The sequence below is a fragment of the Oikopleura dioica genome, chromosome XSR, assembly GCF_907165135.1.
Source record: "Oikopleura dioica chromosome XSR, OKI2018_I68_1.0, whole genome shotgun sequence".
Lineage (NCBI taxonomy): Eukaryota > Metazoa > Chordata > Appendicularia > Copelata > Oikopleuridae > Oikopleura > Oikopleura dioica.
The window spans coordinates 2,119,489-2,141,267 of NC_137294.1; the positions used below are offsets into that span (position 1 = coordinate 2,119,489).

Here is a 21,779-nt window from a genome sequence, read left to right on the forward strand (position 1 = left end):
CGAATGAACATGTCAAACTCAGCAAAAAGCGTCCCTTCGTAAGTGCCCCGGTTTTTCAAGCTCGAGTGATTGAAAATAACAGAATTACGAAAAACGGTTTGTACCTGAGCTAGCTTCGTACGGGTTCCAATCGTAAACGACCTCTTTATTTTCCGAAAAACTCGCATTCAACATACTTGAAGCAGGAGAAATGTGTTCGTAGTAACGCTTACATAAAATTAACTAAAGAGGAGAGGATCTAATTGTAAGGTCCAGGGGCGATTTTAGGATAGTTGAGTGGCCCCATTATCTGCGAGTTTAGTCGATGAATCAACACTGGAGTCAACGCCTTGACCCGCAATGGCGCCTGAAATTCAGCTTTCGTCTTTCCTTGTCCTCCACCTTCCTTGTTGAATTCGCATGAAATGATTTTCTTTCGATTCTTTTGTCTATCAGACTCCGGCTCAGTCTGGCTGTTAGCGTCAAGAGCGTTCTCGCGCCGTGTCGGACGGAGCGGGATCTTCTCGCAGGCAGGGATGTGCTTTTTGCCATTTTTTGGAGTGCGGTGCGAAGTGCGATTTTTTTCAAATTTTCATGCGCAGTGCGGCGCAGAGTGCGAAGAGCGGAAGATAAGGAAAATTGCGGAAAATTTTGCGAAAAAATTGCGATTTTCTCCGAGATTTCGAAAAAATGAGTAAAAGAGAGCTCTGAGAGCTTGAACTAAAAAACTTTTCTTGTCGCACTGCCTTCGACCCACTGTGGCCCGGTCGTTAAATGAATCGGCCACATAGCAAGAGGCCCCGAGTTCGAATCCCAGGCTTCTTCGCTATCTTGAGCTCGATGGGATTGACTCGGATGGGAAAGGGGGGCGAAAGGAGCACTGGACAATCAAATATCTGTGAAGGAGTCCCTCCCTTCTACTTCTAAAATTTAGAACTCTTATTTTGGAATTTTTGCGAACGACAAAATTTGCCAAATTTTCGCAAAAGTTCTCTTATTTCAGGTCCTCATATTTTGGAAAACCACTGTAGTTATCCGAAGAAAAATACTATTATGATTTTTAGGTCGCCGAAATTCTTCAAAAAGGAACCACAACAAATCTCTCAACTCTTACCTTCATGCAAGGAGCTGATCTTTCCCTATTTGGAATTGACGGTATTCGCGCAACCAGGGAAGATGCGGATACACTGGAGAAGATGGCTTCGAGCTTTCTATTCCGGCAGAATCAGTAGAAGAATTAACGCAGAAACTGATGGAGGATGGAGCGCTTTTGGCAGGACTTGGAGCGACGGATACATTGAGGTTGGAAGCTGGATTGTGTCTTTATGGGAAAGGGTTGAAAAGGGGGTGCGAGTCGCAGGTGCGGCGAATCTCCTTTTCTTATTTGGAGATGAGCAAAGCGAGTCCACATTGTGGACTCCACAACATAAGAAACGACGAGTCGTGTCAGAAGCGAACCGGGGAATTCGGCTGGAAAAAAACTTTTTCAAATCAAAATCAATGTATAAAAAGCCCTGTCCCACCAAGAAAGCTCACAAATATTTTTTTTATTATTTGGGAAGACGAGAAAACGAAGAGAATTCGTCGATGGGTTCCCAGCAAGAGAAGAGCCAAAAGAGCGCGGAAGAGATTCCAAACGTACAATTCCAATCTAAGGCAGATTCATCCCAAACTGAGGTAGAATGAATTGTTACATCTTTATATTATCCTTTGATTTAGACAGGTTCTGATGTCAGAGAGCTCTCCCAAAAGATGGAAGAGCTGTCTTCTCAAGAAAAGCCTGAAGAAGACGATGTTATCTGCCACGATAGCCAGGCTACGAAGGTCACGAAAAAGCGGCCAATCGATGACAATGAGAAAATACACCCGACAAAGACACCTCACATGGAAATCAAGGAGGAAACCAATAAACGTCCAGAGAAGAAAGCCAAACAAGATGATTCCTCTTCTTCTGATGATGAAGGTATGAAAGCGTAAATTCTCTATGTATAGACATTTTTTTGTTTTTTTTTAGGGTCAGATCTTGTCCAGCGAACTTTCGATGTTTGCGCTTGTATTCTTGACCTTCTTCGCAAGTACGACGTTCCTGATCGTGATCGACATGAAGCAATAAGTTTTATTGAGAAGAGAATCATTGAGGTAAGTTTGAGAAGCTAGTAATTTTTAAGTCTATAAAAAGTTAAGCTCGAAAATTTTCTCGAAGATAGAAAAGATCCACGTCCAATACAGCGACCTTGCAGAGTGACGGCTATAGATGGTCACAACGCATGCCTATTGGATTTATTAGAGATGCAAGATGAGCTTTTCCAGCTCAGAACGAAATTAACTCGGTCGTTTCAGGACATCCAAGCTTGCTTATCCATCTATAAAGCCACTCTGACACAGGTAAAAGCCACTTTCTAACAATTGTAAGCAAGATTGTCTTTCAGCTGCGGAAATTCAATAAATGATGAAGATCCCTGAAATTTATGCCCGATCTTATTTTTGAAAAATCACTTCCTGCTAAAAGTACACAACAGTAAAATTCACATTATCCTGCTTTATAAGTTATAAGTTTCCTGCACAAATAAAAACAAGACAACAAACAAAGACTCAACTGTTTCCTGTTCTGAGTAGTCGTTAACTTTTGTTGAACAGAAGACAGTTTTCAAGAGAAGTGAAAGACAAATTGATTTTATTCAGGATTTAGATGCAATTCAAGGCTGCATTCGGATTTCCGAATGCTGAGAGAGTTGAAGATCACATGCTACCCTCTAAAGGTAACATGTCATCGTCATCCGATACTTCTTTCTCGATGTTGCGACTTGAGTCGCTCTCGTCGCTAGAATTTTCGTTAAAATCGTCGTGAAATTCACGCATTACCTTTTGTTTTTCGCCGTTCGGACCTTGAAACTCCAAGGTGAAGTGACTTGAATGAGCAGCGAAGCCCTCACAACGACAACAATTCTAGAGAAATTGTGGAGTATATCGTCTCTTGAAAACAACCGCTTCTGTAGCGAATTCTATGTTACGTCATAATTGCGTAAGAAAATGATCGCTTTCCGCTGCATTTTCAGCTGGAATTAATTAAAACACCTATTTTAAATGTCAGCTAATCACAAGAGAAGAATTAGGCAATTTCGGAAATCATAGAGGAGCGCTGTTGACTCCGCGCTTCTGATTGGCTGGCGCGGCCGTTGACGAGAAAAGTCCTCCCTCGAGTTTTTCATCCAGAGGATGAGAATAGCTTTCCAACCCAATTAGTATCGATTTTCTGTTCTTTTTCGTCTTGCCCTTTGAACTTGTACCCCGTGATCTTTCGAGAACTATCCTTTATTTTTCTCCACTGTCTTCAAAAAACTTCTTTCAGAGAGGGCAAATTATGAAATAAAGAAAATAATAATGACAGAAACGAAGAATCACGAAGATCAAGAAGTCTTCCAAGGCGATATTGTCTCGTTCACCGACGGTAATTTCGTTAAAAGCGATTTTGAAAAGCTAATTTATGAATTCAGAAAATGGCAAAATCGTCCGCGGCGTGGTCGAAGTCTCCGGCCTCGATTCAGAAAGCGACATCCTCGAGAGCATGGAAAACGCCGAGCTTCCGAAAGACATGGTGAAGATCTTCACCTACCCTACTCACGAGCTCGTCGACAAAGAGATGAAAGACGTAAAGCTGCTCGATCGATCGCTCATGGTCGGCGACACTGTCAGACGAGGCAAGAGTGGCGAAATCGGCACTGTAGTCGCCCTCGAGATCGAAAGTGACGTGAGAGTTCTGGATACGAACATGGGAATGAAGAAAATTTCATCCAAAAGGTTTATTGAATCTATTTTCGATCCACTAACGAGTTTGAAAATAGATTTGAACCGTTCGTTCGCTTGAACGAAGGAGATAAAGTGGCTCACAATGGATGGATCGGACAGATTCGAGAGCTCGAAGAAGATAAAATAGGGTTGACGACGACGCACGGACGATTAGATTTGGAGGACGATGGTCAAATTAATCCAGACTTTCGCTTGCTTTCATCGAGAGGCGTTTATGAGCCAATTGCGGATTGGAGAAGGAACGAAGAAGATTCTAGTGTTTATCTTAATCAACAGGAAAGGCTTATTAATAACGACTAACATTTCCGAAAGGATGTGATTTATTTATGTTTGTATCTTTTGAGCCAATAATCAGCTCCATGGCGCCTACTCAAAAAAGGGAGACGATGCATTCGCGGTTGTGACCGATGTAGGCAACGGTGATGCTGAAGTCAACTGGGTTGCGTATGGACACAACGAGCAAGCGGAAATGCCGAAAAACGAGTGGTACTCTTCTGAGCTGTGGCAGTTACAAGCTCCGTGGCTCGAGGAAAATATTGCAAACACAGAGGGACAAGGAATCACGCTCGGGGCCCGTTACAAGATAAAATTAACAGACGAAGAAGCGAAGAGTCTCAACTTCTTGAGAAACAACCCAGAAGCTAAAGAATTCAACGGTTCCAAAGATGTTCAAGTTTGGCAGTCGCCTGAGCCGCTGCAGACAGAGAAAGAAGTAGAGATCTCTTTCAATGATGTAATTGAACTGCTGTGGAAGATTACCGACCAGACAGAAGACGAGACTGCGCCCTGGATAAAAATCGACTTCGGCAAATATTCGGTGATCACATACGAAGGCGAATCAATCTGCAAATATGACTCAAAGAGGGGAGAACGCGTTGCCGAACACATCAGCTGCTTGTTTGAACCGATTATCTTTGGAAAGGTCGACAAGGAAGGTACGAAGCAGGAAGTGGCGCGGCGGACCGAGCAAGTTTTCGCAGAAGTTGGAAAGATACTCGGGAAGCAGTTTGAGCCAGACAAGTTGAAGATACACATGAGTCAGTTCACGATGGAGTCAGCGGGCGAAGGAAAGTGGAGAAAGTTCAGAACGATCATTAAAGAAGATCCAAATCTGAAAGCAGCTCTGCGCGGCCAGGGCCACTCAAAGTACGAGTTCAAAAAAGAAAACTGCATTTCCGTCGAAGTCACCGACTATTTCGCCAAGTGCAAAGTTATGTGGCAATCTGGCGAGACTGGAGAATATCATTCCACACAACTCTTCCCTGCACTTCATATAAATGATCACGATTTCTGTCCAAGTAAGTTAAATTGTTACTCTTTTTGCTAATCAAATGTTAGCCGATTTCGTCGTTCGTGAAATACGCGAAAATCTTGAGGAGTGGGGAAACGTCATTTCTGTCGATTTCGTCGAGAAACAACTCGTCGTTCAGTGGCATATCGACGATCAAGAGAAAGAACGAGAAACAGTCTCCGTTTTCGATGTGGTGGACCACCCCGATTATAAATTCCGCCTAGGAGAGCTTGTAGTTGGCACGGGCACTTCTGACAGTAATCCTGCCGGTGTCGGAATGGTGCAAAACATCTTGCCTTCCGGAAAACTTGAGATCTTGTGGGCGGACAGGACAGAGTCTCTTGTTTTGCCGACGCATCTGATCTCAGAATATGTACTCTTTGGTGATGGCTATGATCACGATGATGACATTGACCCAGAAGACTATGCCGAACTAACTGGTTAGAAATTATCAGAATTTTCGATCCTGATGTTATTTTAAGATGGCGAAGGAGATGATTGTGATAGCTCGGATGGCAGTTGGGAATCAGAAGACAGCGATGTCGCAATGGACGAGGAGAGAAAACTTGAATTGGACGAAGAGCTCAAAGGCTTCATCAACGCCTCGGCAGGTCCATCTGAAGCGAAAAAAATCAAGTCAGAGGAGGATTTGGAAGCTCGCGTACTCGCTTATGTCTACGCCAACGGAACAGGTTCGGGAACCGTTATTTTTTAATCAAATTTGAATTTATTCTAAGAGGAAAGTTGTCTTGAAAAAATTGACAAGCTGGAAGACATAGACGAGGAGCTGAAACGAATAAAACAAGCAAAGAAGGAAGTCAAAGCTGAAATGGCGGCTGAAAACCAAAGATTGGAAGAGAAAGCAAATGAAATGATTGCGGAAATTACCGAGCCGGCTAGTAACGATGTGCCTCTTGATGAGCTTGGTGAAGGAACGGATTAACATGAACAGGTTTTTATCGCCTAAGAAACGTCTCATAAGTCCGTCAAAAGTACACTATTTTGAACTTCCGAGTCCAACTCACGCTTACTACAAAATCAAAACCGAACATCCCAAGGCTTGGTTCATCATTTTGTAAAGCAGAACTCTTAAATTGGATGAAAATGAGTAACCAACAAAAAAGTCATTTTTGAAAATCTACAACGCCGAAATAAAGCGGCTACAGACCTCGCTCCCGAAAGGAATTCACTTGTGGACCTATGAAAGTCGCCTTGATTTGTTTTCTTTTGCCATCGAAGGTATTAACGATTGCAAAACGAAATATCCTTACAGTCTTTTAATAGGGCCGGCTGGAACTCCTTACGAGTACTGTCTCTTCTGTTTCGACATCTGTCTTCCAGAAGGCTATCCGCTTACATCTCCCCCCAAGGTCCACTACAAATCCGCCATCAAGCAAAAGTATGATCCCCTATAATTTTGATTCGACTTGAGATTTTTTTCAGAATCAATCCAAATCTTTACGATACTGGAAATGTTTGTCTATCACTACTTGGAACATGGGCGGCGAAAAGAGACTCTGAAGACTGGAATTATCATTCAAATCTTTTGCAGTTGTTGGTATCGCTTCAAGGTAAATTTGAAAGATCTCTCCACAAGTTGAACTTATAAATTTAGGTCTAACACTCAACTCCGAACCTTACTACAACGAAGCTGGCTACGATCGCCAAAAAGACACTGAATCTGGCATGGAGAACGCCAAAAGTTACAACGAGTTTATCACAGTGAAGCTCTGCGACCACGTGATCTCAACTATAAGGTAAAGAATTGGAGGAAACCGCAGTGAGTAACATCAATGCTAGAAACCCGGGAGAGCCGTTTGAACAGCTCGTGAAAGACTTCTATTTCGGCTCCGAGCTTAGCGAAAAAGAGGGCATCTTGGGCAAGTTTATGGAAAAGGTGGAAAACTTAACAACCGAAAGCCCAGACGATCTACCTTATCCGCTGCTTCCTATCTCAAAAGGCTGTAAATCCGCACTATCAGGTTCTATTTTCTATTGATATTTATTTTTGCTAACCGCCTGCGTAGTGAAACTGGAAAAGCTGAAAGAAATCAAATCCGAAAACGGAGAAAAGTTCACCTCTCCCCTTGTCTAGTCCTATCAAATTTTATCCATCACTCATTATTTTTCAACTGCCTCAATTACTTCAACGGAAAAAGTTCAACTTCAAGAGTCTTAAGCCTAGTCACTGAAATAAACGACAAAAATAATATGTTTTTCGAAACTGTTTCTTCGCCTCACTTCCCCCTTTCAGAACGAATGTAACTTGATGAGCGGGAAACAGCAAAAATCCATCTTGTCGTTTTTCAACAAGACTCCTAATGCCAAGTCCAGCGGAGGGGTTACACCTTCAAAATCAAAGCCGCCAAAGACCAGCGTCGGGTCATCAGAAAAGAAGAAGAAATCGTAAGTTCTTCCACTGTAAGTCTTCTCTCAACCAATTCCTAGTCCTTCGTTGAAAGAAAATAGAAATGATCCGGTCGCGAAGAAGCTTGATCTCGGAGCCTCAGGCTCAAAGTCCAAGAAAGCTCGGATTGACGATGAAGAGTCGGAAGAAGAACTGAAGATACCGCCCCGAAGAAGTACTGGAAAGCGACGACGAGCAATAATTGAATCTGACAGTGATGACGATAAGGAAAGCGGCTTATGATTTATTTTAGACATTGCGTAATTCTCGATTATCTCATTTTTTGAAATTCATTACAAGCCCGACTGTAGGGTCCAGAAAAGAAACAGAAAAGCTCCCGGAAGCGAAAGGAATCCGAGGATGACGATTTCAAACCCCCAGGAGATGCCGAGGAATCATCGGATGATGCAATGGATGTTTCCATCGCTGAAAGCGAAGACGAGACGATGTCTGAGCCAGAAGAATCTCCAAAGAAGAAGAAAAAACCCGTTGCACGGGCCAAGAGTACTGCTGCTCCAAGAAAGCGAAATGTCAACACGACGATGAACGATATGAGCGTCTTTGCTGCGGACAATGACGAAGACGGCGAAGGCTCATCCGAAGTTGTATGGGCGCATGAAGAGCTAGAGTGGCTCAAACCCGAAAACATCAAGGACGCGAAGGGACGAAAGTACGATGACGTTAACTACGATCCAACTACACTGCATATCCCCGATGCCTACATCAAATCGTTGACTCCAGGCATGGGAAATTGGTGGAAAATCAAGTCCCGCAACTATGACGTAGTTATATTTTACAAGGTCGGCAAGTTCTACGAGCTTTATCATATGGATGCAATCATTGGTGTTCAAAACTGCGGCATCACCTTTATGAAAGGAAAGTTCGCCCATGCTGGCTTCCCCGAAATGCGATTCGATCATTTTGCTTCAATGCTCGTGACGAAGGGATTCAAAGTCGCCCGAGTCGAGCAAACTGAAACTCAGGATAACAACAAGGCCCGAGTCAAAGAGTCCAAAGACTGGAAGGGCGTCTCTAAGAAACTTGACAAATTCGAGAAGCAGACACGACGAGAAGTCTGCAACATCGTCACACCAGGAACACGAATGGCCGCCTTCAATACCCATGACGATCTCGGCCACAAAGAAGGCCTCTTCGCTTCTATCTTCGAAGCAGATAAGACTATTGGTGTTGCCTTGGTAGACACTTCCACGAGTGAGTTGATCGTTGGCCAGTTTGGCGACGACACTTTCTACTCAAACCTTCGGACTCTTCTCAGCCAGCGTCATATTTCCCAGTTGATGAAGCAGAAAAAAGCCTGCCTTTCACCAAATCTCTTCCAGGTGCTTTCGGCCACGAGCAAGGGAATTTGCTACGATGATCTCCCCGACAAGAGTTTCTTAGAGCTTGATAAAACGAAGAAGATCATTCGAGAGATCGAAACTGAAAAAATCAAAATGGATACGCTATTGGAAATCTGCGACGCGAATCCTGTTGGTGCGCAAGCTCTTGGAGCTTTGCTCACACAGCTCAAGCGATATGAAATTATCCATGAAGTGCTCCGAACAAGTTCCTTTGTGCAATACGAAACGGCGGAAAGGCTGACGAAGAAGGTTGTGACTCAGCAGCGGATGGTTATGGACGCTGCCACCTTGATCAACCTTGGAGTGACGCAGGGCGATGATCTAGGATCGACAAATGCCCCCGAAATCCGGATCGGGTTTTCGTCGGATTTTCTCGAAGTCTGATTTTTCCGATCGGGTTTTTGTCGGGTTTTCGTCGGGTTTTTATCGGATTTTCGTAGGGTATTTTTCGGGTTTTTGTAGGGTATTTTTCGGGTTTTTGTCGGGTTTTTGTCGGGTCTTTGTCGGGTTCTTGTCGAGTTGTCACAACACTGAAGTTGAATCAAGTAAGATGAATCCAAATGGGGGAAAATAGACATAATTTTTGGCTAACAGAATTTCGGGTACTGTCTTTAATCAAACTGATGAGTAGATCCGAAGAGAAACCCGACGAAAATACCCTACAAAAATCCGATAAATGACCCTATAAAAACCCGATTTTGTAGGGTCGCCAAAATTTCAGCGTCGGGTTTTTGTAGGGTCGGCAGAATCCAACAAAAACCCGAGAAAAACGTCGGTTTTCGATCGGATGTCGGGTGGGACTTGTCGATCCTAGGCGATGATGGATCAGAAAGAGGGTCCTTGCTGCGCAAGCTGGACACGTGCTGCTCTCCTGGAGGAAAGAGAAAACTTTGGGAGACAGTCATTTCTCCTCCTGCAAACGCAGATGTCATTCGACATCGTCAAGGTACGACAGATATAACTAGAAATCCCATATTCATAATTTCTTTCTGCCTAGAATGCATTAAAGCGCTGATGGAGGACAAGGACTTTTGCAAAGATGCCAGAAAGCTGATTTCTGGTCTGCCGGATCTTGCCCGTCTCATCAGCCGCTTTGGGAACTTGAGCTTTGGAATTCGGCCATCCGATCACCCCGATAAGCGCGCAGTCATGTACGAGGAGATTCTTTACAACCGCCAGAAGACTCGAACTTTTTGCAAAGTCCTCTCTGGTTTTCGCTCAATTGATTCCTGGATAAAGAAAGTATCGGAAACCAAGTACGATCTAGCTAAAATCCTGCAGCTTGTTGATAACAAGAGCATTGTGATTGACGATCTCCTGGAGACTTGGAAAAAGACGTTTGACATGGAGAAGGCCAAGCGAGATGAAAAACTCACTCCAAAAGAAGGAGCGAACCCTCCTTTTGACGATGCCGTCAAGGAAATCAAACGGATCGAAGGTGAAGCCGAGGCTTTCCGCTCAGAAGTCGCCGATAATTACGGTCATGCCAAATTGCTCAAATCTGGAAAGCTGTATTTCGTCATTCAAGTCCGCGATACAGTGAAGCCCCCTCATGAATGGACCTCCATCGGACTCAGCAAGGGATTCAAGAAATACCAAGCGCCAGAGTTGGATGAGCTCAACAAAGAAATGGACCGCCAAGTCAACTTGAAAGACATAGCCTTGAGTGAAGCTTCTTCAATGATTTTTGGCAGATTTTACGAAAGTGCTCCCCGATGGCTAGCGATCGTCAAAATAATTGATGAGTTGGATGCCCTCATCTCACTCGCAAACTATGGAAATTCCATCGAGGAGCGATGCTTCCCAGAGATTCTTGATGATGGCGAAGTTCTTAGGTAACTATTGCGTTTTACTAACCACTTATTAATTTGAATACTTCAGCTTCACTCAAGGAAAGCATCCCACTGTTGACCTCGCCAATTTTATTCCAAACGATGTTGACTTGGAAGACGGTGGGAAATGCATCCTCCTAACCGGTCCAAACATGGGCGGTAAGTCTACAATTCTGCGACAAATTGGTCTTCTCGCTATTCTCGCGCATTATGGATGCCCTGTTCCTGCCGAAAGCATGCAGATCTCGCCCATTGATCGCATCTTTACCCGACTCGGAGCCTCTGATCGCCTCCTTGCTGGTATGACTTTTCAACTGAAAATATCAATCACCGTTTATTATTCTAGGCGAGTCCACATTTATGGTGGAGATGGCGGAGACCAGCTCAATCCTGAAGAGCAGCACCAAGCAATCTCTTCTTTTGCTCGACGAGCTCGGTCGAGGAACCGCCACCCACGATGGGTCTTCAATCGCTCAAGCCGTTCTAGAAAACCTCTCTTCCAGAAAGGTCCGAACAATTTTCTCCACTCACTACCACACCCTCTGCCTCATGCTCCCCGCTGGTTGTGTTTCTAAACACATGAGCTGCCACGTAGAAAAGGTAATTCCAAACCGACTTATTGTCGACAGAAAGCTGACACATATTTTAGGACGAAGAAACTGGCTTGGAGAAAGTCACGTTTCTGTACACTCTATGTGACGGCCATGCTTCGCGCTCTCATGGATTCCACGCTGCTAGAAGCGCCGGAATACCCGATCAAGTCGTCCTCGCCGCCCAAAGAGCTGCCAAAGATCTTCAAAAGTTGCACAATGGACTTCAATACATCAACCATTTCAAACGGCAGCGATTTGAGAAGGCGCAGCACTTCAAGTTCATCGAATGCGATGACCAGATGGTATAGATTACCTATCAGCATTTTGTAGGCTCCTGACAAGTTCATTTATCAACTGCCAAGAAATTTTACGAATAAAGCCTATTGAAAAACCAAAGATCAGTAAATGCTGTTAACAGGCAACTCACCCACGCGTTATCGTTCTTATTTCGTTGATCTTGCATTTATTGTAACTGATAATATTTGCCCAAAGACTTTGAATCATCAAGAACGAGCCAAAGTCAGAACTTTTCCATTCGCCAAAAATTCGATTGGACTAAGGCAAAACTTTTATCGCCTGTAGAGAATCTCTAGATGTTATATTTTTTTAAAAGTTTTTTATTCAGATTATGATCAGACATGACTGAATCGTTAATCCAGCTCAGATTTGGGACTCGAGGGGAACCACCTAAAAGTGCCATCAGCAACCCGCGCAAAACTGTTGATGATTTCGTTGAAGAGTTTCGGCGAGCAAAAGAAATCGTCGCGGTCAAAGAGCGCGAATCCAAATTCTTGACCGGTATCAACAAGGTAAGCCATCTTTTTGATTGAATGCGGTTATTCTCGGTGTAGTTCTCTGAAGTATTCGAAGTCGCAGAGGACGAGTATTTGTCTAACCATCCAGATCCGTTCGATGAACGCGCTCCGTTTTCAATTGTGCCTGACTGTTCCCTTGGAAAACTACAGAAAAACCTTTCAGAGTATCCAGGCTTGTTTTGAAACTCGTAAATCTCCTCAATGAGAAACTCGTTTCAAAGCTAAAATCAGAATTTCTCGATGAAGTTATCGAAGACTGCATTTTGCGCGCGACATGCAAAGACCTCCAAAAAGCAACATGTCGACTTCTTTTGCTGACGCTGCCCGGATTCGAAGCAGCGGCGACTTTTTCATCGTTTGGAGATCGACTTATCCCCAAACTTCACAGCTGGGCAGAGCTTCCGCTTTCAAATCCGCTATCTGGATACGCTGCGGGTTTTCTTGGCCATGCGATGGAGTCCAGCGATCTTGTGTCCGACTATCGGACCATCAATCAACGACTCGTCCCAGTCGTAATTAGACGACTTCAAGAAGCAGTGGAGAACCTCCGGCCACGGCCATTTCCCCACTCATCTTCGCCCCCATCCAAAAGAATGCGACATTCCACCTTAGAAATCTACGACGACAGTGATTCCCGCGGCTCTTTCACATCAGAAGCTGACCTGAGACAAGAACACAAGCTTCATCCTCTAGGAAATCCTCGGAAAATCGTCCTCTACTTGCAGTACTTGACGCCCATGGGTGAGTACTTTGACCAACTTCCGTCATTTATGGAACACGACGCACTTGGAACGGTACTGGACCTTCTGGACATTGGAGATAACATCATGAAACTAGAAACGTTGAAACTACTCTCATCGATGCTCTGCCATAATAAGGTAGCGCTGGACTTTGTCAATCGAAGCGGGTTGGAGCGACTAACAAGCGTGAGCAAAAGCTCAAGAGCTGGTGCAGCAGTTGCTGTTTGTCTGTATTACCTCGCATACAACGGGGACGTGATGGAGCGATTTTTTCAGATAAGCCGCGAAAAGATGAGGGGCGTAATCAGTTACGCTTTGGATCTGATCGAAGTAAAGCATGATTCCGCCCGAGTACACTCAATAATGTTCTTCACGTATATTCTTCTCAACCCGAAAAACCGGGTGATGCTCCAGATCTTCGACGAAAAAGACGGTGTCCGGCGAATATTCAACGTGATCTCGACCATGTCAGTTCTCCAAAACGGCGACATTGAAGACCAAGAAAGTCATGCTGAGAAAACGAGCTGCAAGATGGCATCTGTTTGTTTAAAACGATATATCGAGAGGAATATCGTCTTGAAGGCTGAAGCTTTGGGAATAAATACTGCTCTTTACCAACTAGAATCGAACACTCAGTCAACCGGCAAGAAAATGTCCCTCTACGATCTCGCAGAGAAGATAAACAATTATGGGACTGGCTGCTTTCTATCAAAGATGGGCTTCTTGCGAAAGTTCATACATATGAAATGCATCCGAACGCTCCTTCGTCTTGCTTTACGATGTGCGGATTGGACGGGCTTCACTGGGCGCATAGAAACGATCCGTGCCTTGATTGACATCGTGGCCATTTGTTCGTTGTCTTTTGAGGCGATCATGCAGCTTTGCGAACCCATTGTGTCTGAGGATTTCTTTGAGAGTGCCATACAATTCAGAACACAGGCTCCCCCGGCGGACTTAGATAGTAGGCATCCGTCTGACGACCACCGCAACTGTGGCCTCAGTCTCCTTTTGCTTATGGTTGAAGATAATAGTGAGGATGGTCACTTCTTCAGTGAAGAGTATTTTACCATCTATCGCCGTTGTATAATTTTTCCTTGTAGCATTCGCGCCTCTGCTCTAGACATTCTGAAATCAGCCTGTTACGTTTCACCGCGGCGAAAAGCCAGCGAAGTTGTATTTGGTGTTCTCCAGAAAAACCACGGCATTCAAATTCTCATTAATCTCATGGACAATCCAGCGTTACGGTATGAACATGATAAAGACCTTGATAAACAATATTTTTTAGCATTGGGGCGACAATAGCCCTAGCAGGAATCGCCCGCCTTGATCACGTGAAACAAATTGTCAGAAAAGTGCTCCAGCCAAAACACATCGTGCGACAGTTTTTCCTTGGCGATTCTTCGAATCTTGAAGACTTCCAACGAGCACTGAATCATCTCTCAGATATTTCTGGAATGCCTAAGTACAGTTCTGAAACTTGGGATATCGAAAAAATAACGAGGCGAAATGAGATCCTGAAGAATACAAAGATTCTTGTCGACCAAAAGGAGATCTTGCAATTAGTAGAGGCTCATCTACGTGAGGCTGGACTGCCGCAAACAGCGGAAATGCTCAGAAACGAGGCTGGAATATCATCGATGAATTACAAGTCCGCCTTCAAAACTCCGCGCCAACGAACCAGTTCCTTCGATGAAAATGCGCTTCCAACTCCACGATGTACTGCTCTCAGTGAAATTTCGACAAACGTTTCTCCCCAGAAACCGACTCAACCTAAAATACGATTTTCAAATGCCAGCAGATCACAGAATTCATTAACGTTCTCAAAGACCGTGTTGCCTCCGAATGTTCCTGCTAAACAAGAAGAATCAGAGGAGCCCGAAATCCTCTTTAGCCTCACAGATGCCGTTCGATCATACTTCCGCGAACAGTGGCATGCAAAATGTAAAAACCCAATATCGTCTTGCCCAAGATTCTCAATCTATAAACAACACAAATGCCCAGAAAAGCGTCCTGATCCGACTCCAGTACCACTGCCGATCCGTCTTAGATCCCGGAAAATTAAAAACTATCGTGCCGGTGACCGAGGAAACATTTTGGACAAGCAATTTGTTTGGAATAGGTTTAGATCGATGCCAGTGAATATTCGCACCCCTGCAGATCAAGGGTTCTAAAAACGGGCGACCGTGTTTGACTGAAGACGCAGTTCCAAATACCGCATTGTTCATTCGTAAATGAAGGCGTTGTTTTAGTGATAATTGCGAATAAGGACCTTCGTCTTCTAGTTATCTCTAGTCAATCGTTTTTTGAACCTTTGCTCCAGATCAACACGCGACTGCCTGTGCGTTGAGTACCAATGAGAATCTCCTTATTGTTGGCAGTACCAACGGGGATGTTCTCATGTACGACACGAACACTGATCACAACCAGGCCGCTTACAATTGCTGTGAGAATGCGATCATTCATATTGGAGTGACCGAACGATTTGTGACAACAACGCAGCGATACGGGTCGCATCCAACCACTCTTTGGTCGTTTCCCGATATGGACATTGTGAAGGATTTCGAAGACCCAGCGGTGATCTGGGGAGAATTCGCAAAGCACAGCAATCGATTGGCGCTTACTTGCGAGAAAGAATGCATTCTCTACGACGTGGAGACCGATAAGGTTAGACCTGATCTTAGACGTCAAATTCAACTTTATTTTAAGGCACTCTTGAACATTCCTTACATCGATTTGGGCTGTGGCTATGAGCAAAATAGGACCTTTTTTGGACCTGGTGACGATGTGTTCCTATCCGACGGATGCTTGTGGGATCTACGAAGTGGCAAAAAGATAACCCGATTCGACAAACTGAACCAGAACGTCTCGGGTATCTTTTGTTCCTCCTTAATTTTATTAATTAATATTTAGGTATCTTTCATCCGACCCAGCCACATGTCATCATCAGCTCTGAGATTTGGGATATAAGGATGGTGGATTCGAATAGAATTCTAAAGCAGGTACCTGAGCTGCGTGGAATCTGGCCGCGATTCACGCCAAGAAGCGACGCCATGTTCGCAGCAAAGTGGTTTTCCGACATTGAAAACCAGGATATTTATGAGCTGGATAGCGTGATAAAGATTTATGACCCGATGGATTATGAGTGAGTTGATTATCATGTGACGGAAATTACAGCAACTTTAGGAACTTGGGAACATGGAAGTTTGAGTCTAACAGATCGAAAATCCCACGGCGGAAAGTACTGGATTTTACAATGAACAAATCAGAAAGAATGGTGAATGTTTTGGAGTCAGATATGAGCAAGCACGTTCAGGTAGAGCTTCTTACTTTCTCAGTTTGTAATTTTGTGGATCAGACGAACTGCGTGAGCGCGCGATGGTACCAGATTGGAATGTTGCAGGACGACGATGACGAAGAGTCCGACAATGCGAGCGACAACAGTGATAACGATTACGGCGGAATGGGTCGACGCCCACATAGAGACGAGATGGATGACTTTACGGACGAAGAAGGATCGGATTATGAAATCTACGAAGGCCCACGGCTTGGGCTAGGACACCAGTCTCGGAGGTCAGTTTCTATTCGCGCTTCTACGCCACCGAGTCAACGGCCCAGCGACGTCCTGAACAGAGACACGCGCATCGTCAGTCTTCGTGAGAGTCCTCTGGATCCGGTGGTCAACGCCATGCAGCAAGCTAATAGAGAGCGAGAAATTCAAGTACCGCCCTCAATCAATCGATCACCGTCTATTCCAGGCGTTATTCCAGATGATGGAGACGAAGATTGGGAAGGCAAGGGACAAACAGTTTAGCGATCTATACGAAAATTCGTATAATTATTAAAATAATTATTTTATCTCTTCGTCACGTAGAAATTAATAGTATCAATTTGTTTACCCAAAGAAAGATATTGAAGAGGAACAAGGAGAGTCCGAAGGCAGTGCGTGATTCGCCAAGACAAGTCAACTGATATCTGTAATATTTCTAGAGTAAAACTCATTTAACATTTTTTCTTTAACACTGCCTCACATGCTTCAACTACAGAAAACGTCATTTTAACGTGTATTAGCCAGGCTTATTCGCAGCTTAATTGAATAATTCTGACACTTGAGCTGATAGAGTCAGAACAGAAAGTGCTTCTGAATCAGATTCAACCTTCTGATAGATAATATTTTTTGACAAGCGTTGCCAAAATTTCAACAGCCGTAATTTTGAGTACTCTCATGGCTTAAGTTTGTTTGGTTTTACGTCCTAATGACTGCTTCTTGAAATCGGCTAGATAAAAGTATTTCGTCCGGAGCATCAAATTCTAGTGGCGAGGGTTCAACCTGTTCCTGTTTATTGAAGTCAAGGAAAAATATAAGAAATACAAACGGACACGGAAATAAGAAGAGATTTATCTTGATATTCTCTTCTCTCGTTGTTTTCTTTTTTTATAAAAATAAATGCATTTATTATAAAAATATCATAAATATAAAATAAAAGATCTGAAAGGGCAAACGCAGGTTAGGAGACTTCTGGTTGGTTTGTTTCGGACTTGAGGGAGATGAGCGAAAGCGACTGAATGTGCGATCTGACGTTGACGAGTTCAATGAGTTTGATGTCTTTCGGGTTGTTCCGCTTTTCTTCCATCTGGTGCATTATCAAGTCGACTTGTTCGAATTCTATCCAGGGCGCGAGTATTCTTTCTAAAATCGGGGTCAGCGATGCTGCATCTCTGAAACGGAATTACCGTTGAAGAAGTCGACAATTTCGGTCATCACACTCGCCGAGGAAATAAGAGATCGAGCGACTGAGTCGCCGGACTTGATTCGCTTTTCGGACATGTCCGATATCGTTTGCAGTAAGCTGCCGGACTTGGTTGGTCCGTTTGTTGTCGGCGTTTGCGTTGAATTGGAGATTGTTTTTTCTAGTTTGTTACTGGAGACGGAGGACATCGATTTCACGACGGTTGCGCTTCCCTCTTCCTCGTTGGGCATTGGGTTACCGTATTCGCCGGAGAGTCGGTTTGGCGGTTTAACTGTACATCTTCTGTTTTTAATTGGCTGCTGTTCTTGTTCGCGGGCTTAGAAAGACATTCATTTCATTCTGCGAAACTGGTTAAGTTCAAGCCCTTCCTGTGGGGTCTGCGTTACTATCTGGCGTGTCGAGTTGATTTCTCAATTGCTCTTCTGTTTCACTTTGATTGTCTTGTGACGAGCGACCTTCCTCTATCGTGGTGCGAGAAATCTCCGAGTCGATCTTTTCTTCCAGCGGCGGATCTGGGTTGATTCTGACTGATTTTTCGACCGGTGCTACTGGTGGCGGTGCGATCTCGGGTTCTGGCTCTTCTGGCGGATTTCGCTCTTCTATGATAAGTCCGATCAGCGCATTTGCGAATTGAATAAAACTGATTGTTCTGTCAATATCTTCTTCCATAACTGGATCGTCGCGACTAATGTTTCATTTGTATATCGATTTAAATCAGATAGTTTATGAACTTACCACATGATTCTCACGCCTTGTGTTGGAGTGAACGGACTTTTGATTTTCTTCAGAAACTGAAGGAAATCTCTACCCGTCATTCCGTAATCATTTGCTGCCCAGATCCGCGAAAGGCCTTCCCGCATTTTACAAATTTCTATTTTGTAAAGTTCTACGAAGAATTAAATAGATAATTTTTTAAAAGCTCGCCAACCTCTGTAAGGAGTTTTGACCGGCTTGAGGAGCATTCCGTCGAGTAAAAACTGAACTCCATCATCCAACTTTTGCTGCGGAAAGAGCACTCTAGCAGTATTGACCAAAAACCAAGCAAACTCGCGGAGCAGGAGAGGGCGCATAGGATCTTTGATGTTTTCGGAGTAGAAGCCTTCAATCGGGTTTAGCTTGACAATGCCGTAGTCGACGCAAAGCCGATCAAAGTGCATGAGTCGGAAGACGTTGTCCTCGGCATAGGTCGAATAGAGGTGGCGGATTTGGCCGATGTTTCGAATTATTCCAGCTTTTCCGGCAGCGAGGAGTTCTCCGAGAGTCGAGTCGAGCTGGCTTTCTGTGATAGAGTAAAATGTGTCGCCGTTGTCAAACTGATCGACTATTCTGTCATCCTAAATTGTTCTTTAATCTTTCGGTAAAATATCTTGGAACAAACCTCAAATAAGATAGGCGCCTCTTTATAGCCATTAGTAGAGACGACTTCTGCTTCTCCCCATTTCTTGTCTTCCTTCCATTCGCCATTATAATAAGATCCGTCCCCGTAAGTCATCGCGCCGATCCCATCTCGCTGACCGTTTTTCCAGCTGCCACTGTACTCTGCGTTTCTTGATCCGTGCCATTTTGCTGAACAAAAAAGCTCAAATTCAAGATCATCAATAAATATTGTTCAAACCTGTTCCTTCTCCATGCTGTATTCCATTTTGCCACTCGCCTTCGTAAGTTTGCTCTGCATCGACCCAGATCATCTTTCCTTGGCCGTGGCGTTTTCCATTTTTCCACTCTCCAACGTAAGAATCATCGTTGCCCCAGTGTCTTTCGCCGAAGCCGTCGCAGAGGCCGTTTTTCCAGCTGCCTTCGTAGAAGCTTTTCTCGTTCCATTGGCAGCGTCCTTCCCCATGTCTTTTTGAAAAAAAAGATTAAGATGGCGTTTCATGATGAATAAACTTACTTTTTGCCGGCTTTCCAGAAGCCATGATAAGTAATTTCGCCAAGGCGAAAGACACCTTCGCCGTGGCGATAACCGGCGGCAACTTCGCCTTCGTACTCGCCGCCGTCAGGGAAATAAATGCGCCCTGTGCCTTGAATCGAGCTCTGGACAAAGTCGCCCTCATAGGTCCACCCATTCTCGAGCTTGAGTTTTCCCTTTCCGTGGGGTCTACCCATCACAACGTCGCCTTCGTACACCGCCCCAGAACGCAGAATCATCTGGCCGAATCCGTGCGGGATGGATCCTTCGCATGGGCCTGTCCAAGAAGAGACTATCAGATGAAGAAACTCATTGAGCGTGTCCGTCTTGAACGTATCTTCTTTCTGTACAAAATCATCTTTATTTTTTAAGTTAAATCGAAAGGTTGACTTACTGGGGGCTCCTCTTCAGGCTGTGCTTCTATTACTTCTGGTATTTCCTCGACAGGGGGCTCTTCTTCTTTTGGCGCTTCTTCTTTTTGCCTAGGTTTTTTCATTTTAATATCGTTTATTCTGAGAACTGCTGCTTTCCTTTCTATATCAAAACAACTTTTCTAGAAACGCAGCTCACTTCACGCTTCTACTTACGGCTCTTCCTCCTTCTTTGGCGGTGCAAGGGACTTCTTCCTATCTTTAGGCATTTTTGTTTTAGAGGCGTTCCCTTTCCCCATCTTTTCTGCTTTATCGTTGATTCTTCGGACAGTAGTACTCGGGTATTCTAGAAGGTGCATTTTTAGTACTCGAATCTACCATTCAGTAATTTTTCTATTTTGAACATGTCCTGCTTGAAATGCGAAAGAAAGATAGAATACGGCCAACTGGTATTGCTCCATTTTTATTTAGTTGACAATAAATAGAAAATAGCAGTTAATGCACATTATTTGCCTAGATTTGGAGTGAACGGTTGTTGAGTTACAGTTATTATCAATTTCGACCGCAGCAGTGTAAGGTATTTGCTACGTGATAAAGCCTAAACGGAGGAGGAAGCGGAACACCAGCGAGTTGCCGCGGCTGGCGATTACTTTGGGGCGGCAGCAGCGGCCGCAGCTTTGATTCGGGCACGCTTGCCGACGACGGCTTGAAACCCCTTTGTGATGGCGACGACTGTACGCTCGCTAGAATCGAGTTTAACAATTCAATATTCACCCGAGAACTTACGATTGACAAATGTCACATTTGACGAAGAAGAGTCGGTCGCGCTTTTCGAGACTGGTCTGGTACGATTTGCACGTCTTGCACTGGACGTACTCCTTACAGTACGCCTTGAGCACCTTCTCCATCGCCTTGTTGACGAATTTACCCTTGAGAATCAAACCACCGGACGCGTCCTGGTTTCCAGTAGTTCCCAACTCGGCGAAGATGTAAAGCAACAAGTGATCGGACTTTCTGTTCAATGCCCTAAAAAGAAATACGCTAGAAAACATGATAAATCTTCACTTCTTACTTGGCGGTGGCGTCGAAATTGGAGAAAGCCGTCTTCTTGGTACCGATACGAGCGAGTTTTGGAGGAGGAACAACGAGCTTTTGAGAGCTCTCTCCAGAGGAGGGATTGTTCTTGTTGATGATAGCGTAAACGCGGTCCAAGAGCTCTTCGTAAAGGAAGCCGTCTCGGCCCATGTCTCGGTCGAGCCATGGCCGCTCCGATTTCTGACCAGGCTCGGCGGTCTTTTCAAGTCCATCAGCCTAAAAATATGAATAACAGATAAATAAAGAAGCGTGTCTTACTGAAAGAGAAGCTCCAATGTCCAAGGCAGCTTTGTTCTTTTTCTTCTTCTTCTTGTCGAGACTGAGCTCGTCAAGATCTCCAACGAGATCTTCTTCTCCTTCTCCGAGGTCAAGAGTAACCTTCTTGCTCTTCTTCTTCTTTTTCAACGTCTCGTCGAACTTGGTGACATCGACGTTCGATCCATCCTCGCCACCGAAAAGGTCTTCGTTGGCTGCATCATCCAAGATCTTTCGCTGATCCGTGGTATCTTCGACATCAAGAGGAGCCGCAGTCTTCTTCTTCTTCTTTTTCTTGGTCAGGTCGATATCGGGCAACTCGGCGTCGGACATCTCTAAATCAACAGATTATTAATTCAAGCGTAATCTACGCGTAAGGTTATTAAAATCGCCAGTTTAAAAACATGAATTTCTCTGAAACACTAAAATTCCTAACGCTAAAGGGGATAATTGTGAGAATTTCTCATTCAAGAATCTTTCTTTTTATTTGATTGGGCTCGCGGTGCTAGTCCGCGCCAATAAGATCGGAGTTATTTCAACGCACCTCACTTTCGGAAATCCTTCTCAGAAGGACTC

General features: G+C 44.3%; 8 protein-coding genes across 8 annotated transcripts; 5 read left to right on the forward strand and 3 right to left on the reverse strand.

The window, feature by feature from the left end:
* The first annotated feature begins 1,566 nt into the window (after positions 1–1,566).
* On the forward strand, positions 1,567–2,136 carry LOC145708741 (uncharacterized). The gene is made up of 3 exons (XM_081786438.1): positions 1,567–1,656; positions 1,699–1,942; positions 1,994–2,136. Exons 1-3 carry the CDS (start codon positions 1,567–1,569, stop codon positions 2,134–2,136), a joined length of 477 nt encoding a protein of 158 aa, XP_081642564.1.
* Positions 2,137–3,279: 1,143 nt separating this feature from the next.
* Positions 3,280–4,086, forward strand: LOC145708742 ((E3-independent) E2 ubiquitin-conjugating enzyme UBE2O-like). The gene is made up of 3 exons (XM_081786439.1): positions 3,280–3,427; positions 3,474–3,777; positions 3,822–4,086. The coding sequence occupies exons 1-3, from the start codon at positions 3,361–3,363 to the stop codon at positions 4,084–4,086; spliced, it is 636 nt and encodes a 211-aa protein (XP_081642565.1). The 5' UTR covers positions 3,280–3,360.
* A 52-nt stretch (positions 4,087–4,138) lies between these two features.
* On the forward strand, positions 4,139–7,274 carry LOC145708120 ((E3-independent) E2 ubiquitin-conjugating enzyme UBE2O-like). The gene is made up of 11 exons (XM_081785743.1): positions 4,139–5,084; positions 5,125–5,517; positions 5,560–5,769; positions 5,815–6,006; positions 6,068–6,135; positions 6,202–6,316; positions 6,362–6,476; positions 6,521–6,648; positions 6,693–6,834; positions 6,878–7,059; positions 7,105–7,274. Exons 1-11 carry the CDS (start codon positions 4,256–4,258, stop codon positions 7,170–7,172), a joined length of 2,442 nt encoding a protein of 813 aa, XP_081641869.1. The 5' UTR covers positions 4,139–4,255; the 3' UTR covers positions 7,173–7,274.
* Positions 7,275–7,334: 60 nt separating this feature from the next.
* On the forward strand, positions 7,335–11,656 carry LOC145706670 (DNA mismatch repair protein Msh6-like). Its single transcript, XM_081784097.1, has 8 exons — positions 7,335–7,483; positions 7,526–7,710; positions 7,794–9,158; positions 9,660–9,791; positions 9,843–10,680; positions 10,727–10,977; positions 11,024–11,277; positions 11,327–11,656. The coding sequence occupies exons 1-8, from the start codon at positions 7,347–7,349 to the stop codon at positions 11,576–11,578; spliced, it is 3,414 nt and encodes a 1,137-aa protein (XP_081640223.1). The 5' UTR covers positions 7,335–7,346; the 3' UTR covers positions 11,579–11,656.
* Positions 11,657–11,898: 242 nt separating this feature from the next.
* On the forward strand, positions 11,899–17,133 carry LOC145708743 (DDB1- and CUL4-associated factor 1-like). The gene is made up of 11 exons (XM_081786440.1): positions 11,899–12,079; positions 12,122–12,257; positions 12,317–13,883; positions 13,926–14,069; positions 14,111–14,989; positions 15,132–15,489; positions 15,532–15,694; positions 15,736–15,967; positions 16,009–16,138; positions 16,181–16,616; positions 16,732–17,133. The coding sequence occupies exons 1-11, from the start codon at positions 11,909–11,911 to the stop codon at positions 16,770–16,772; spliced, it is 4,257 nt and encodes a 1,418-aa protein (XP_081642566.1). The 5' UTR covers positions 11,899–11,908; the 3' UTR covers positions 16,773–17,133.
* A 132-nt stretch (positions 17,134–17,265) lies between these two features.
* On the reverse strand, positions 17,266–17,803 carry LOC145710573 (uncharacterized). The gene is made up of 2 exons (XM_081788344.1): positions 17,557–17,803; positions 17,266–17,512 (listed from the first exon to the last, which is right to left on the reverse strand). Exons 1-2 carry the CDS (start codon positions 17,801–17,803, stop codon positions 17,331–17,333), a joined length of 429 nt encoding a protein of 142 aa, XP_081644470.1. The 3' UTR covers positions 17,266–17,330.
* Positions 17,557–20,195, reverse strand: LOC145710565 (uncharacterized). The gene is made up of 8 exons (XM_081788334.1): positions 20,070–20,195; positions 19,877–19,964; positions 19,465–19,826; positions 19,189–19,415; positions 18,952–19,139; positions 18,502–18,907; positions 18,309–18,459; positions 17,557–18,258 (listed from the first exon to the last, which is right to left on the reverse strand). Exons 1-8 carry the CDS (start codon positions 20,150–20,152, stop codon positions 17,931–17,933), a joined length of 1,833 nt encoding a protein of 610 aa, XP_081644460.1. The 5' UTR covers positions 20,153–20,195; the 3' UTR covers positions 17,557–17,930.
* A 105-nt stretch (positions 20,196–20,300) lies between these two features.
* On the reverse strand, positions 20,301–21,572 carry LOC145710572 (eukaryotic translation initiation factor 2 subunit 2-like). Its single transcript, XM_081788342.1, has 4 exons — positions 21,207–21,572; positions 20,926–21,164; positions 20,640–20,879; positions 20,301–20,596 (listed from the first exon to the last, which is right to left on the reverse strand). Exons 1-4 carry the CDS (start codon positions 21,534–21,536, stop codon positions 20,500–20,502), a joined length of 906 nt encoding a protein of 301 aa, XP_081644468.1. The 5' UTR covers positions 21,537–21,572; the 3' UTR covers positions 20,301–20,499.
* Between the last annotated feature and the right edge of the window lie 207 nt (positions 21,573–21,779).

Excerpts from the sequence above, each read along its gene's own strand:
- LOC145708741 (XM_081786438.1), top strand. The coding sequence starts at position 1,567 with ATGGGTTCCCAGCAAGAGAAGAGCCAAAAGAGCGCGGAAGAGATTCCA. Across the intron at positions 1,657-1,698 it reads CAGATTCATCCCAAACTGAG|ACAGGTTCTGATGTCAGAGA; the intron begins GTAGAATGAATT and ends CCTTTGATTTAG. Across the intron at positions 1,943-1,993 it reads CTCTTCTTCTGATGATGAAG|GGTCAGATCTTGTCCAGCGA; the intron begins GTATGAAAGCGT and ends GTTTTTTTTTAG.
- LOC145708742 (XM_081786439.1), top strand. The coding sequence starts at position 3,361 with ATGACAGAAACGAAGAATCACGAAGATCAAGAAGTCTTCCAAGGCGAT. Across the intron at positions 3,428-3,473 it reads TATTGTCTCGTTCACCGACG|AAAATGGCAAAATCGTCCGC; the intron begins GTAATTTCGTTA and ends TTATGAATTCAG. Across the intron at positions 3,778-3,821 it reads AAGAAAATTTCATCCAAAAG|ATTTGAACCGTTCGTTCGCT; the intron begins GTTTATTGAATC and ends GTTTGAAAATAG.
- LOC145708120 (XM_081785743.1), top strand. The coding sequence starts at position 4,256 with ATGCCGAAAAACGAGTGGTACTCTTCTGAGCTGTGGCAGTTACAAGCT. Across the intron at positions 6,007-6,067 it reads GCCTCTTGATGAGCTTGGTG|AAGTACACTATTTTGAACTT; the intron begins AAGGAACGGATT and ends TAAGTCCGTCAA. Across the intron at positions 6,649-6,692 it reads GTTGTTGGTATCGCTTCAAG|GTCTAACACTCAACTCCGAA; the intron begins GTAAATTTGAAA and ends TTATAAATTTAG.
- LOC145706670 (XM_081784097.1), top strand. The coding sequence starts at position 7,347 with ATGAGCGGGAAACAGCAAAAATCCATCTTGTCGTTTTTCAACAAGACT. Across the intron at positions 7,484-7,525 it reads TCAGAAAAGAAGAAGAAATC|TCCTTCGTTGAAAGAAAATA; the intron begins GTAAGTTCTTCC and ends ACCAATTCCTAG. Across the intron at positions 11,278-11,326 it reads TGAGCTGCCACGTAGAAAAG|GACGAAGAAACTGGCTTGGA; the intron begins GTAATTCCAAAC and ends CACATATTTTAG.
- LOC145708743 (XM_081786440.1), top strand. The coding sequence starts at position 11,909 with ATGACTGAATCGTTAATCCAGCTCAGATTTGGGACTCGAGGGGAACCA. Across the intron at positions 14,070-14,110 it reads ATGGACAATCCAGCGTTACG|CATTGGGGCGACAATAGCCC; the intron begins GTATGAACATGA and ends AATATTTTTTAG. Across the intron at positions 15,968-16,008 it reads TATGACCCGATGGATTATGA|GAACTTGGGAACATGGAAGT; the intron begins GTGAGTTGATTA and ends CAGCAACTTTAG.
- LOC145710573 (XM_081788344.1), bottom strand. The coding sequence starts at position 17,803 with ATGCCCAACGAGGAAGAGGGAAGCGCAACCGTCGTGAAATCGATGTCC. Across the intron at positions 17,513-17,556 it reads AATTGTCGACTTCTTCAACG|AAAGAATACTCGCGCCCTGG; the intron begins GTAATTCCGTTT and ends CCCCGATTTTAG.
- LOC145710565 (XM_081788334.1), bottom strand. The coding sequence starts at position 20,152 with ATGGGGAAAGGGAACGCCTCTAAAACAAAAATGCCTAAAGATAGGAAG. Across the intron at positions 18,908-18,951 it reads AGGCGCCTATCTTATTTGAG|GATGACAGAATAGTCGATCA; the intron begins GTTTGTTCCAAG and ends AGAACAATTTAG. Across the intron at positions 18,460-18,501 it reads GGTCAAAACTCCTTACAGAG|AACTTTACAAAATAGAAATT; the intron begins GTTGGCGAGCTT and ends AATTCTTCGTAG.
- LOC145710572 (XM_081788342.1), bottom strand. The coding sequence starts at position 21,536 with ATGTCCGACGCCGAGTTGCCCGATATCGACCTGACCAAGAAAAAGAAG. Across the intron at positions 21,165-21,206 it reads ACATTGGAGCTTCTCTTTCA|GCTGATGGACTTGAAAAGAC; the intron begins GTAAGACACGCT and ends TCATATTTTTAG. Across the intron at positions 20,880-20,925 it reads AATTTCGACGCCACCGCCAA|GGCATTGAACAGAAAGTCCG; the intron begins GTAAGAAGTGAA and ends ATTTCTTTTTAG.